Source organism: Oncorhynchus gorbuscha, linkage group LG09 (assembly GCF_021184085.1).
Source record: "Oncorhynchus gorbuscha isolate QuinsamMale2020 ecotype Even-year linkage group LG09, OgorEven_v1.0, whole genome shotgun sequence".
Lineage (NCBI taxonomy): Eukaryota > Metazoa > Chordata > Actinopteri > Salmoniformes > Salmonidae > Oncorhynchus > Oncorhynchus gorbuscha.
In genome coordinates this window covers 100,151,886-100,164,204 of record NC_060181.1, presented here as the reverse complement: position 1 = coordinate 100,164,204, position 12,319 = coordinate 100,151,886, and the positions used below count along the sequence as shown (strand labels likewise).

Genomic DNA, 12,319 nt, shown 5'->3' with positions numbered 1-12,319 from the left:
GTGAGAAAGTTACAGAGGGTCAAAGATCATAACCCCAAGATATGCTAACCTCTCACCATTACCAATAACAGGGGAGGTTAGCATGTCTTGGGATTATGATCTAATCTCTCACCATTACCAATAACAGGGGAGGTTAGCGTGTCTTGGGATTATGATCTAACCTCTAATCATTACCAATAACAGGGGAGGTTAGCATGTCTTGGGATTATGATCTAATCTCTAACCATTACCAATAACAGGGGAGGTTAGCATGTCTTGGGATTATGATCTAATCTCTAATCATTACCAATAACAGGGGAGTTTAGCATGTCTTGGGATTATGATCTAACCTCTCACCATTACGAATAACAGGGGAGGTTAGCATGTCTTGGGATTATGATCTAACCTCTCACCATTACCAATAACAGGGGAGGTTAGCATGTCTTGGGATTATGATCTAACCTCTCACCATTACCAATAACAGGGGAGGTTAGCATGTCTTGGGATTATGATCTAACCTCTCACCATTACCAATAACAGGGGAGGTTAGCATGTCTTGGGATTATGATCTAATCTCTCACCATTACCAATAACAGGGGAGGTTAGCATGTCTTGGGATTATGATCTAATCTCTAACCATTACCAATAACAGGGGAGATTAGCATGTCTTGGGATTATGATCTAACCTCTCACCATTACCAATAACAGGGGAGGTTAGCATGTCTTGGGATTATGATCTAACCTCTCACCATTACCAATAACAGGGGAGGTTAGCATGTCTTGGGATTATGATCTAACCTCTCACCATTACCAATAACAGGGGAGGTTAGCATGTTTTGGGATTATGATCTAATCTCTCACCATTACCAATAACAGGGGAGGTTAGCATGTCTTGGGATTATGATCTAACCTCTCACCATTACGAATAACAGGGGAGGTTAGCATGTCTTGGGATTATGATCTAACCTCTCACCATTACCAATAACAGGGGAGGTTAGCATGTTTTGGGATTATGATCTAACCTCTCACCATTACCAATAACAGGGGAGGTTAGCATGTCTTGGGATTATGATCTAACCTCTCACCATTAGCATGTCTTGGGATTATGATCTAACCTCTCACCATTACCAATAACAGGGGAGGTTAGCATGTCTTGGAATGATGATCTTTGACCCTCTGTAATTTTGTCACTCATCATTATTCACGATTCATTACATTAATGTAGAAGTGTTTAGAAACATATTATATTCTTATTTACAATAAAAGTGACTCCAAAATCACACAATATATTATTTACCAAATCATTACTATTGGGAAAAAATAATCTGAAACAGGTTGTAGAGTGACAGCTTGATGTAGTTATTGCGTGCTAGGAACATGGAACCAAATACTAAACTAAAAAAAGTATTGAAGGATTTATTTTCTACAGTCATTATTGGTGATCTTTATCAAGAGCTGTAAACTAGAGGGGTTGGTAATGATGGTACAGTCCAGTCAATACAGCACCATCAACAGGCCTTACATCACACATCAGTAATACAGCAGAACAGAACAAATATCACTTTTGTCCTTAAATATCTTTGAAATAAGACTAGTCAACTGAAAACCAGCCAATACAGTATCAACTGATGACAGATGTATCATTTTCTATAAGGAAATCATCTGGTAAAGGAGACGAGGAGTTTGACCGCAACAGGGAAGACTGTGGGAACATCCCAAAGTGCACCATATTACCTACATAGTGTCCTTCTTCCCTATGGGCCCTGGTCAAAAGTAGTACACTATATAAGGAATAGGGTGCCATTTGGGACTCAAAACCCTTTTGTGTCTTCGTGGCTGTTAAGAGTATAGAGCAGCTCTACAGGGTCACAATAACATGAAGAATCAGAACCAAGCTACAGACAAAATCAGAACCAAGCTACAGACAGAATCAGAACCAAGCTGCAGACAAAATCAGAACCAAGCTACAGAGAGATACAGAATCAGAACCAAGCTAGAGAGAATCAGAACCAAGCTACACAGACAGACTCAAGCTACTGAGACAGAAGAGCTCCAAACCAACGAAAACACAATGCAGCCAACAGTCATTAGCCACACCACATCCAGATATACAGTGTTGTGATTGTATTGTAGTGAGTCTGTCTGTGCGAAACCACTTTGTTCGTCCTCACTGGTGTCTCAGCATGGTGGAGTTGAGGCAGGGCGGAACCCTGGTCCTCTACTACTTATACCGCCCGTCACTATGGCAGCAATCACCCAGTGTTGTGGGATCTGTCTGTTGTTCACTACCATTCTGTTCTACCTCAGCGTGTTCCATATTCACCTGCCACTCCACCACCTGGTTAGCTGGTCCTAGTTCTGTCTGTCAGGGTTCAGGTCTATGGTTCCTACACTGGCTCCACTCTGTAAGGTTAGAGTTAGCAGGGTCAGGGTTCAGGTCTATGGTTCCTACACTGGCTCCACTCTGTAAGGTTAGAGTTAGCAGGGTCAGGGTTCAGGTCTGCCTCAACTCCACAATGTTGAGACACCAGTTGAGGTCGACACCAGTGAGGCAGATATTATGTTCAGGTAGAGAGCGATAGAACCTCTTGCGTCCTCACCACAAGCCAGGAGAATTCAACACATATGCACACACATTCACAGCTTCACATAGAGACACTATTCTTCTGATGGAATAACAAGGTAACATCTTTAAACGGGGTTGTCTGGAAGCTAACATTCTAAATGTAAGAGGTCCATAGTACAGTCTATGTAGGAGGAGAACAGCATGTAGGAACAGCATGTTGGAACAGAAAAGTATGTAGGAACAGCATGTTGGAACAGAACAGCATGTAGGAACAGTATGTAGGAACAGAACAGCATGTAGGAACAGCATGTTGGAACAGAACAGCATGTAGGAACAGAACAGCATGTAGGAACAGCATGTTGGAACAGAACAGCATGTTGGAACAGAACAGCATGTTGGAACAGAACAGCATGTAGGAACAGCATGTAGGAGGAGAACAGCATGTAGGAACAGAACAGCATGTTGGAACAGAACAGCATGTTGGAACAGAACAGCATGTAGGAACAGCATGTTGGAACAGAACAGCATGTTGGAACAGAACAGCATGTTGGAACAGAACAGCATGTAGGAACAGCATGTAGGAGGAGAACAGCATGTAGGAACAGAACAGCATGTTGGAACAGAACAGCATGTTGGAACAGAACAGCATGTAGGAACAGCATGTTGGAACAGAACAGTATGTTGGAACAGAACAGCATGTAGGAACAGCATGTAGGAACAGAACAGCATGTTGGAGCAGAACAGCATGTTGGAACAGAACAGCATGTAGGAACAGAACAGCATGTTGGAACAGAACAGCATGTAGGAACAGTATGTAGGAACAGAACAGCATGTTGGAACAGCATGTTGGAACAGAACAGCATGTAGGAACAGAACAGTATGTTGGAACAGAACAGCATGTTGGAACAGCATGTTGGAACAGAACAGCATGTAGGAACAGAACAGCATGTAGGAACAGTATGTAGGAACAGCATGTTGGAACAGAACAGTATGTAGGAACAGAACAGTATGTAGGAACAGAACAGCATGTTGGAACAGAACAGCATGTTGGAACAGAACAGCATGTAGGAACAGAACAGCATGTAGGAACAGTATGTAGGAACAGCATGTTGGAACAGAACAGCATGTAGGAACAGTATGTAGGAACAGAACAGCATGTTGGAACAGTATGTAGGAACAGAACAGTATGTAGGAACAGAACAGCATGTTGGAACAGAACAGCATGTAGGAACAGAACAGCATGTAGGAACAGTATGTAGGAACAGCATGTTGGAACAGAACAGCATGTAGGAACAGTATGTAGGAACAGAACAGCATGTTGGAACAGTATGTAGGAACAGAACAGCATGTTGGAACAGAACAGTATGTAGGAACAGAACAGCATGTAGGAACAGAACAGCATGTAGGAACAGAACAGCATGTAGGAACAGAACAGCATGTAGGAACAGAACAGCATGTAGGAACAGAACAGCATGTAGGAACAGTATGTAGGAACAGAACAGCATGTAGGAACAGAACAGCATGTAGGAACAGTATGTAGGAACAGAACAGTATGTTGGAACAGTATGTAGGAACAGAACAGTATGTTGGAACAGCATGTTGGAACAGAACAGCATGTAGGAATAGAACAGCATGTAGGAACAGTATGTAGGAACAGAACAGTATGTTGGAACAGCATGTTGGAACAGAACAGCATGTAGGAACAGAACAGCATGTAGGAACAGCATGTAGGAACAGAACAGTATGTTGGAACAGCATGTTGGAACAGAACAGTATGTAGGAACAGAACAGTATGTAGGAACAGAACAGCATGTAGGAACAGAACAGCATGTAGGAACAGAACAGCATGTTGGAACAGTATGTAGGAACAGAACAGTATGTTGGAACAGCATGTTGGAACAGAACAGCATGTAGGAACAGAACAGCATGTTGGAACAGTATGTAGGAACAGAACAGTATGTTGGAACAGCATGTTGGAACAGAACAGCATGTAGGAACAGTATGTAGGAACAGTATGTAGGAACAGAACAGCATGTTGGAACAGTATGTAGGAACAGAACAGTATGTTGGAACAGCATGTTGGAACAGAACAGCATGTAGGAACAGTATGTAGGAACAGAACAGTATGTAGGAACAGTATGTAGGAACAGAACAGTATGTAGGAACAGAACAGTATGTAGGAACAGTATGTAGGAACAGAACAGTATGTAGGAACAGAACAGCATGTAGGAACATCATGTTGGAACAGAACAGTATGTAGGAACAGAACAGCATGTAGGAACAGCATGCTGGAACAGAACAGCATGTTGGAGCAGAACAGCATTTTGGAACAGAACAGCATGTAGGAACAGAACAGCATGTTGGAGCAGAACAGCATGTTGGAACAGAACAGCATGTAGGAACAGAACAGCATGTTGGAACAGAACAGCATGTTGGAACAGAACAGCATGTTGGAACAGTATGTAGGAACAGCATGTTGGAACAGAACAGCATGTTGGAACAGTATGTAGGAACAGCATGTTGGAACAGTATGTAGGAACAGCATGTAGGAACAGAACAGCATGTAGGAACAGAACAGCATGTTGGAACAGTATGTAGGAACAGCATGTAGGAACAGCATGTTGGAACAGCATGTAGGAACAGAACAGCATGTTGGGACAGAACAGCATGTTGGAACAGAACAGTATGTAGGAACAGAACAGCATGTAGGAACAGAACAGCATGTAGGAACAGAACAGCATGTTGGAACAGAACAGCATGTAGGAACAGTATGTAGGAACAGAACAGTATGTAGGAACAGTATGTAGGAACAGAACAGCATGTTGGAACAGAACAGCATGTTGGAACAGAACAGCATGCTGGAACAGAACAGCATGTAGGAACAGAACAGCATGTTGGAACAGAACAGCATGTTGGAACAGAACAGCATGCTGGAACAGAACAGCATGCTGGAACAGAACAGCATGTTGGAGCAGAACAGCATGTTGGAGCAGAACAGCATGTTGGAGCAGAACAGCATGCAGGAACAGCATGTTGGAACAGAACAGTATGTAGGAGGAGAACAGCATGTTGGAACAGAACAGTATGTTGGAACAGAACAGCATGTTGGAACAGAACAGTATGTAGGAGGAGAACAGCATGTTGGAACAGAACAGCATGTTGGAACAGAACAGCATGTAGGAACATAACAGCATGTTGGAGCAGAACAGCATGTTGAAACAGCAGTATTACTGTTGGTACAGTGATTTCCTATTGTCACTGTGTCTAAATTGGGAGCCGTGTCAGATGACTGGTCTGACGTCAGTAGAGTCGGATGTCAAGAGGTTCTGTTTCTATTGGTCCTGTTTCCTGTGAGGCCAGTCAAGAGGTTCTGTTTCTATTGGTCCTGTTTCCTGTGAGGCCAGTCAAAGAGGTTCTGTTTCTATTGGTCCTGTTTCCTGTGAGGCCAGTCAAGAGGTTCTGTTTCTATTGGTCCTGTTTCCTGTGAGGCCAGTCAAGAGGTTCTGTTTCTATTGGTCCCGTTTCCTGTGAGGCCAGTCAAGAGGTTCTGTTTCTATTGGTCCTGTTTCCTGTGAGACCAGTCCAGAGGTTGTTTCTCCAGCGCGTCAGTCTTTCTGTAGTTCAGTCATGTAGCTGCACATCAGCAAACATCCTCACGTTCTTGTCCTCTACTCTGAAAGTCTGTTTTCAATACAGCATCACAAGACAAAATTATCAGGAAATTCAATTTTCTTTGATTAAAGAACCATATCAATAGTTTGGAAATGATTAACTTAACAGAAATCAAAATAATATACAGTACCATTCAAAAGTTAGGACACACCTACTCATTCAAGGGTTTTTTCTTTATTTTCATATTTTCTACATTGTAGAATAATAATGAACACATCAAAACTATGAAATAACACATATGGAATCATGCAGTAACCAAATCAAAATATATTTTAGATTCTATAAAGTAGCCGCCTTGATGACAGCTTTGCACACGCTTGGCATTCTCTCAACCAGCTTCATGGGGTGGCAGTGTAGTTTAGTGGTTAGAGTGTTGGACTACTAACCGAAAGGTTGCAAGTTCAAATCCCCTGAGCTACAAATCTGTCGTTCTGCCCCTGAACAGGCAGTTAACCCACTGTTCCTAGGCCGTCATTGAAAATAAGAATTTGTTCTTAACTGACTCGCATAGTTAAATAAAGGTAAAATAAAAATAAATTAGGTAGTCACCTGGAATGCATTTCAATTAACAGTTAATTAATTTGTGGAATTTCTTTCGTCCTTAATGCGTTTGAGCCAATCAGTTGTGTTGTGACACGGTAGGATTGTTATATAGAAGATAACCCTATTTGGTAAAAGACCAAGTCCATATTATGGCAAGAACAGCTCAAATAAGCAAGGATAAATGACAGTCCATCATTACCTTAAAACATGAAGGTCAGTCAAGATCTTTGAAAGTTTCTTCAAGTGCAAACCCTTGAATGAGTAGGTGTTCTAAAACATTGACTTGTACTGTAGATATTTTCTGTATAATGATAAAAACATACATCAAGTTTATGGACTAAAACCTAGAGAATCAGGTTTTGGTCTGATTTTCTTTTTGGCTCTAAAATCATGGTAATTGAAGAAAGAAAACATTCACACAGCGACTGTCTGAGTTGTGATTATCACTTTTCCATGTTACTCATTTAGCAGACTCTCTGATCCAGAGCCACTACAGTAGTGAGTCATTTAGCAGACTCTCTGATCCAGAGCCACTACAGTAGTGAGTCATTTAGCAGACTCTCTGATCCAGAGCCACTACAGTAGTGAGTCATTTAGCAGACTCTCTGATCCAGAGCCACTACAGTAGTGAGTCATTTAGCAGACTCTCTGATCCAGAGCCACTACAGTAGTGAGTCATTTAGCAGACTCTCTGATCCAGAGCCACTACAGTAGTGAGTCATTTAGCAGACTCTCTGATCCAGAGCCACTACAGTAGTGAGTCATTTAGCAGACTCTCTGATCCAGAGCCACTACAGTAGTGAGTCATTTAGCACTCTCTGATCCAGAGCCACTACAGTAGTGAGTCATTTAGCAGACTCTCTGATCCAGAGCCACTACAGTAGTGAGTCATTTAGCAGACTCTCTGATCCAGAGCCACTACAGTAGTGAGTCATTTAGCAGACTCTCTGATCCAGAGCCACTACAGTAGTGAGTCATTTAGCAGACTCTCTGATCCAGAGCCACTACAGTAGTGAGTCATTTAGCAGACTCTCTGATCCAGAGCCACTACAGTAGTGAGTCATTTAGCAGACTCTCTGATCCAGAGCCACTACAGTAGTGAGTCATTTAGCAGACTCTCTGATCCAGAGCCACTACAGTAGTGAGTCATTTAGCAGACTCTCTGATCCAGAGCCGCTACAGTAGTGAGTCATTTAGCAGACTCTCTGATCCAGAGCCACTACAGTAGTGAGTCATTTAGCAGACTCTCTGATCCAGAGCCACTACAGTAGTGAGTCATTTAGCAGACTCTCTGATCCAGAGCCACTACAGTAGTGAGTCATTTAGCAGACTCTCTGATCCAGAGCCACTACAGTAGTGAGTCATTTAGCAGACTCTCTGATCCAGAGCACTAATCAGTGCATACATTTTCATACTTCTTTGAACTGGTCCCCCATGGGAAATTAAACTCAACACTGGCGTGACAAGCGCTATGCTCTACCAACTGAGCCACCCAACATTCTCCAACCATAGACCCAGATGTTCTCCATAAAAACAACAAAAACAAGAGTCAGTAGAGATCAGATTGCACATCACCAGATGAAGAGGTTTGGAGACACTACAGGGTCCCAGTCTATAGGTGAAGAGGTTTGGAGACACTACAGGGTCCCAGTCTATAGGTGAAGAGGTTTGGAGACACCACAGGGTTCCAGTCTATAGGTGAGACACCACAGGGTTCCAGTCTATAGGTGAGACACCACAGGGTCCCAGTCTATAGGTGAGACACTACAGGGTTCCAGTCTATAGGTGAGACACCACAGGGTCCCAGTCTATAGGTGAGACACCACAGGGTCCCAGTCTATAGGTGAGACACCACAGGGTCCCAGTCTATAGGTGAGACACCACAGGGTCCCAGTCTATAGGTGAGACACCACAGGGTCCCAGTCTATAGGTGAGACACCACAGGGTTCCAGTCTATAGGTGAGACACTACAGGGTTCCAGTCTATAGGTGAGACACTACAGGGTTCCAGTCTATAGGTGAGACACTACAGGGTTCCAGTCTATAGGTGAGACACCACAGGGTTCCAGTCTATAGGTGAGACACCACAGGGTTCCAGTCTATAGGTGAGACACTACAGGGTTCCAGTCTATAGGTGAGACACTACAGGGTTCCAGTCTATAGGTGAGACACTACAGGGTTCCAGTCTATAGGTGAGACACCACAGGGTTCCAGTCTATAGGTGAAGAGGTTTGGAGACACTACAGGGTCCCAGTCTATAGATGAAGAGGTTTGGAGACACTACAGGGTCCCAGTCTATAGGTGAAGAGGTTTGGAGACACTACAGGGTTCCAGTCTATAGGTGAGACACCACAGGGTCCCAGTCTATAGATGAGACACCACAGGGTCCCAGTCTATAGATGAGACACCACAGGGTCCCAGTCTATAGATGAGACACCACAGGGTCCCAGTCTATAGATGAGACACCACAGGGTTCCAGTCTATAGATGAGACACCACAGGGTTCCAGTCTACAGATGAGACACCACAGGGTTTCAGTCTATAGATGAAGAGGTTTGGAGACACTACAGGGTCCCAGTCTATAGGTGAAGAGGTTTGGAGACACTACAGGGTCCCAGTCTATAGGTGAGACACCACAGGGTTCCAGTCTATAGGTGAGACACCACAGGGTTCCAGTCTATAGATGAGACACCACAGGGTTCCAGTCTATAGATGAGACACCACAGGGTTCCAGTCTACAGATGAGACACCACAGGGTTCCAGTCTATAGGTGAGACACCACAGGGTTCCAGTCTATAGGTGAGACACCACAGGGTTCCAGTCTATAGATGAACAACAACAAATTGTAGCTAGTCTGTTATTATTGCTGATTCAATACAACACTAACTGCTACGGCTTCAGTCATTAAATTCATCTCTGAAATGTACAATTTGACCACAAGCTATTACAGCAATGACAGTATATTGCCCTGCTGCTGTCTAATGGTGTGTTGCTGTCTAATGGTGTGCTGTCCTGTTGCTGTCTAATGGTGTGCTGTCCTGCTGCTGTCTAATGGTGTGTTGTCCTGCTGCTGTCTAATGGTGTGTTGTCCTGTTGCTGTCTAATGGTGTGCTGCTGTCTAATGGTGTGTTGCTCTCTAATGGTGTGTTGTCCTGTTGCTGTCTAATGGTGTTGTCCTGTTGCAGTCTAATGGTGTTGTCCTGTTGCTGTCTAATGGTGTTGTCCTGTTGCTGTCTAATGGTGTGTTGTCCTGTTGCTGTCTAATGGTGTGTTGTCCTGCTGCTGTCTAATGGTGTGTTGTCCTGTTGCTGTCTAATGGTGTGTTGCTGTCTAATGGTGTTGTCCTGCTGCTGTCTAATGGTGTGTTGTCCTGCTGCTGTCTAATGGTGTGTTGTCCTGCTGCTGTCTAATGGTGTGTTGTCCTGCTGCTGTCTAATGGTGTGTTGTCCTACTGCTGTCTAATGGTGTGTTGTCCTGCTGCTGTCTAATGGTGTGTTGTCCTGCTGCTGTCTAACGGTGTGTTGTCCTGCTGCTGTCTAACGGTGTGTTGTCCTGCTGCTGTCTAACGGTGTGTTGTCCTGCTGCTGTCTAACGGTGTGTTGTCCTGCTGCTGTCTAACGGTGTTGTCCTGCTGCTGTCTAACGGTGTTGTCCTGCTGCTGTCTAACGGTGTTGTCCTGCTGCTGTCTTTACGGTGTTGTCCTGCTGCTGTCTAACGGTGTTGTCCTGCTGCTGTCTAACGGTGTTGTCCTGCTGCTGTCTAACGGTGTTGTCCTGCTGCTGTCTAACGGTGTTGTCCTGCTGCTGTCTAACGGTGTTGTCCTGCTGCTGTCTAACGGTGTTGTCCTGCTGCTGTCTAACGGTGTTGTCCTGCTGCTGTCAAATGGTGTGCTGCTGCCTAATGGTGTTGTCCTGCTGCTGTCTAATGGTGTTGTCCTGCTGCTGTCTAATGGTGTTGTTCTGCTGCTGTCTAATGGTGTGTTGTCCTGCTGCTGTCTAATGGTGTTGCCCTACTGCTGTCTAATGGTGTTGTCCTACTGCTGTCTAATGTTGTGTCATCCTACTGCTGTCTAATGGTGTGTTGTCCTGCTGCTGTCTAATGGTGTTGTCCTGCTGCTGTCTAATGGTGGGCTGCTGTCTAATGGTGTGTTGCTGTCTAATGGTGTTGTCCTGCTGCTGTCTAATGGTGTTGTCCTGCTGCTGTCTAATGGTGTTGTCCTGCTGCTGTCTAATGGTGTGTTGTCCTGCTGCTGTCTAATAGTGTTGTCCTGTTGCTGTCTAATGGTGTTGTCCTGTTGCTGTCTAATGGTGTTGTCCTGCTGCTGTCTAATGGTGTTGTCCTGCTGCTGTCTAATGGTGTTGTCCTGCTGCTGTCTAATGGTGTTGTTCTGCTGCTGTCTAATGGTGTGTTGCTGTCTAATGGTGTTGTCCTGTTGCTGTCTAATGGTGTGTTGCTGTCTAATGGTGTTGTCCTGCTGCTGTCTAATGGTGTGTTGTCCTGCTGCTGTCTAATGGTGTGTTGTCCTGCTGCTGTCTAATGGTGTGTTGTCCTACTGCTGTCTAATGGTGTTGTCCTGCTGCTGTCTAATGGTGTTGTCTTGCTGCTGTCTAATGGTGTTGTTCTGCTGCTGTTTAATGGTGTGTTGCTGTCTAATGGTGTTGTCCTGTTGCTGTCTAATGGTGTGTTGCTGTCTAATGGTGTTGTCCTGCTGCTGTCTAATGGTGTGTTGTCCTACTGCTGTCTAATGGTGTTGTCCTGCTGCTGTCTAATGGTGTTGTCCTGCTGCTGTCTAATGGTGTTGTCCTGCTGCTGTCTAATGGTGTTGTCCTGTTGCTGTCTAATGGTGTGTTGCTGTCTAATGGTGTGTTGCTGTCTAATGGTGTTGTCCTGCTGCTGTCTAATGGTGTGTTGTCCTGCTGCTGTCTAATGGTGTGTTGTCCTGCTGCTGTCTAATGGTGTTGTCCTGCTGCTGTCTAATGGTGTGTTGCTGTCTAATGGTGTTGTCCTGCTGCTGTCTAATGGTGTTGTTCTGCTGCTGTCTAATGGTGTTGTCCTACTGCTGTCTAATGGTGTGTTGTCCTACTGCTGTCTAATGGTGTGTTGTCCTACTGCTGTCTAATGGTGTTGTCCTGCTGCTGTCTAATGGTGTTGTCCTACTGCTGTCTAATGGTGTGTTGCTGTCTAATGGTTTTGTCCTACTGCTGTCTAATGGTGTGTTTCTGTGGGTTTCTGCCTGTCACAGAGGTGGACTGGTGTGTTTCTGTGGGTCTCTGCCTGTCACAGTGGTGGACTGGTATGTTTCCGTGGGTCTCTGCCTGTCACAGTGGTGGAATGGTGTGTTCCTGTGGGTCTCTGCCTGCCACAGTGGTGGAATGGTGTGTTCCCGTGGGTCTCTGCCTGCCACAGTGGTGGAATGGTGTGATCCTTCAGGGAGACAGACCCAGGATAGCAATAGGACAGAACCCTAACTCTAGGTAGTGGAAGTCTGGAAGACTATACACTCCCATTCTCAGTTACTGCTGTTGAAGACAGCAAGTTTCAAATAGATTGACTATGTATAC

General features: G+C 44.5%; 2 protein-coding genes across 3 annotated transcripts in view; both read right to left on the bottom strand.

Moving 5' to 3' along the window:
* Positions 1-1,381: 1,381 nt before the first annotated feature.
* LOC124044318 lies at positions 1,382-5,320 on the bottom strand. 2 transcript variants are annotated; one of them, XM_046363981.1, is made up of 3 exons: positions 4,180-5,320; positions 3,208-4,050; positions 1,382-3,055 (listed from the first exon to the last, which is right to left on the bottom strand). In XM_046363981.1, the coding sequence occupies exons 1-3, from the start codon at positions 4,768-4,770 to the stop codon at positions 2,576-2,578; spliced, it is 1,914 nt and encodes a 637-aa protein (XP_046219937.1). In that variant the 5' UTR covers positions 4,771-5,320; the 3' UTR covers positions 1,382-2,575. The 2 variants fall into 2 exon arrangements, with proteins under 2 accessions (XP_046219937.1, XP_046219936.1); XM_046363980.1 differs by having other exon boundaries at positions 3,208-5,320.
* Positions 4,363-12,319, bottom strand: part of LOC124044320 (protein FAM126B-like) — a 151,852-nt gene continuing 143,895 nt past the window's right edge. The window contains exon 13 of the mRNA XM_046363982.1: positions 4,363-6,226. Within this exon, the coding sequence (XP_046219938.1) occupies positions 6,186-6,226 (41 nt within the window). The 3' untranslated portion in view covers positions 4,363-6,185. The remainder of the gene's footprint in view (positions 6,227-12,319) is intronic.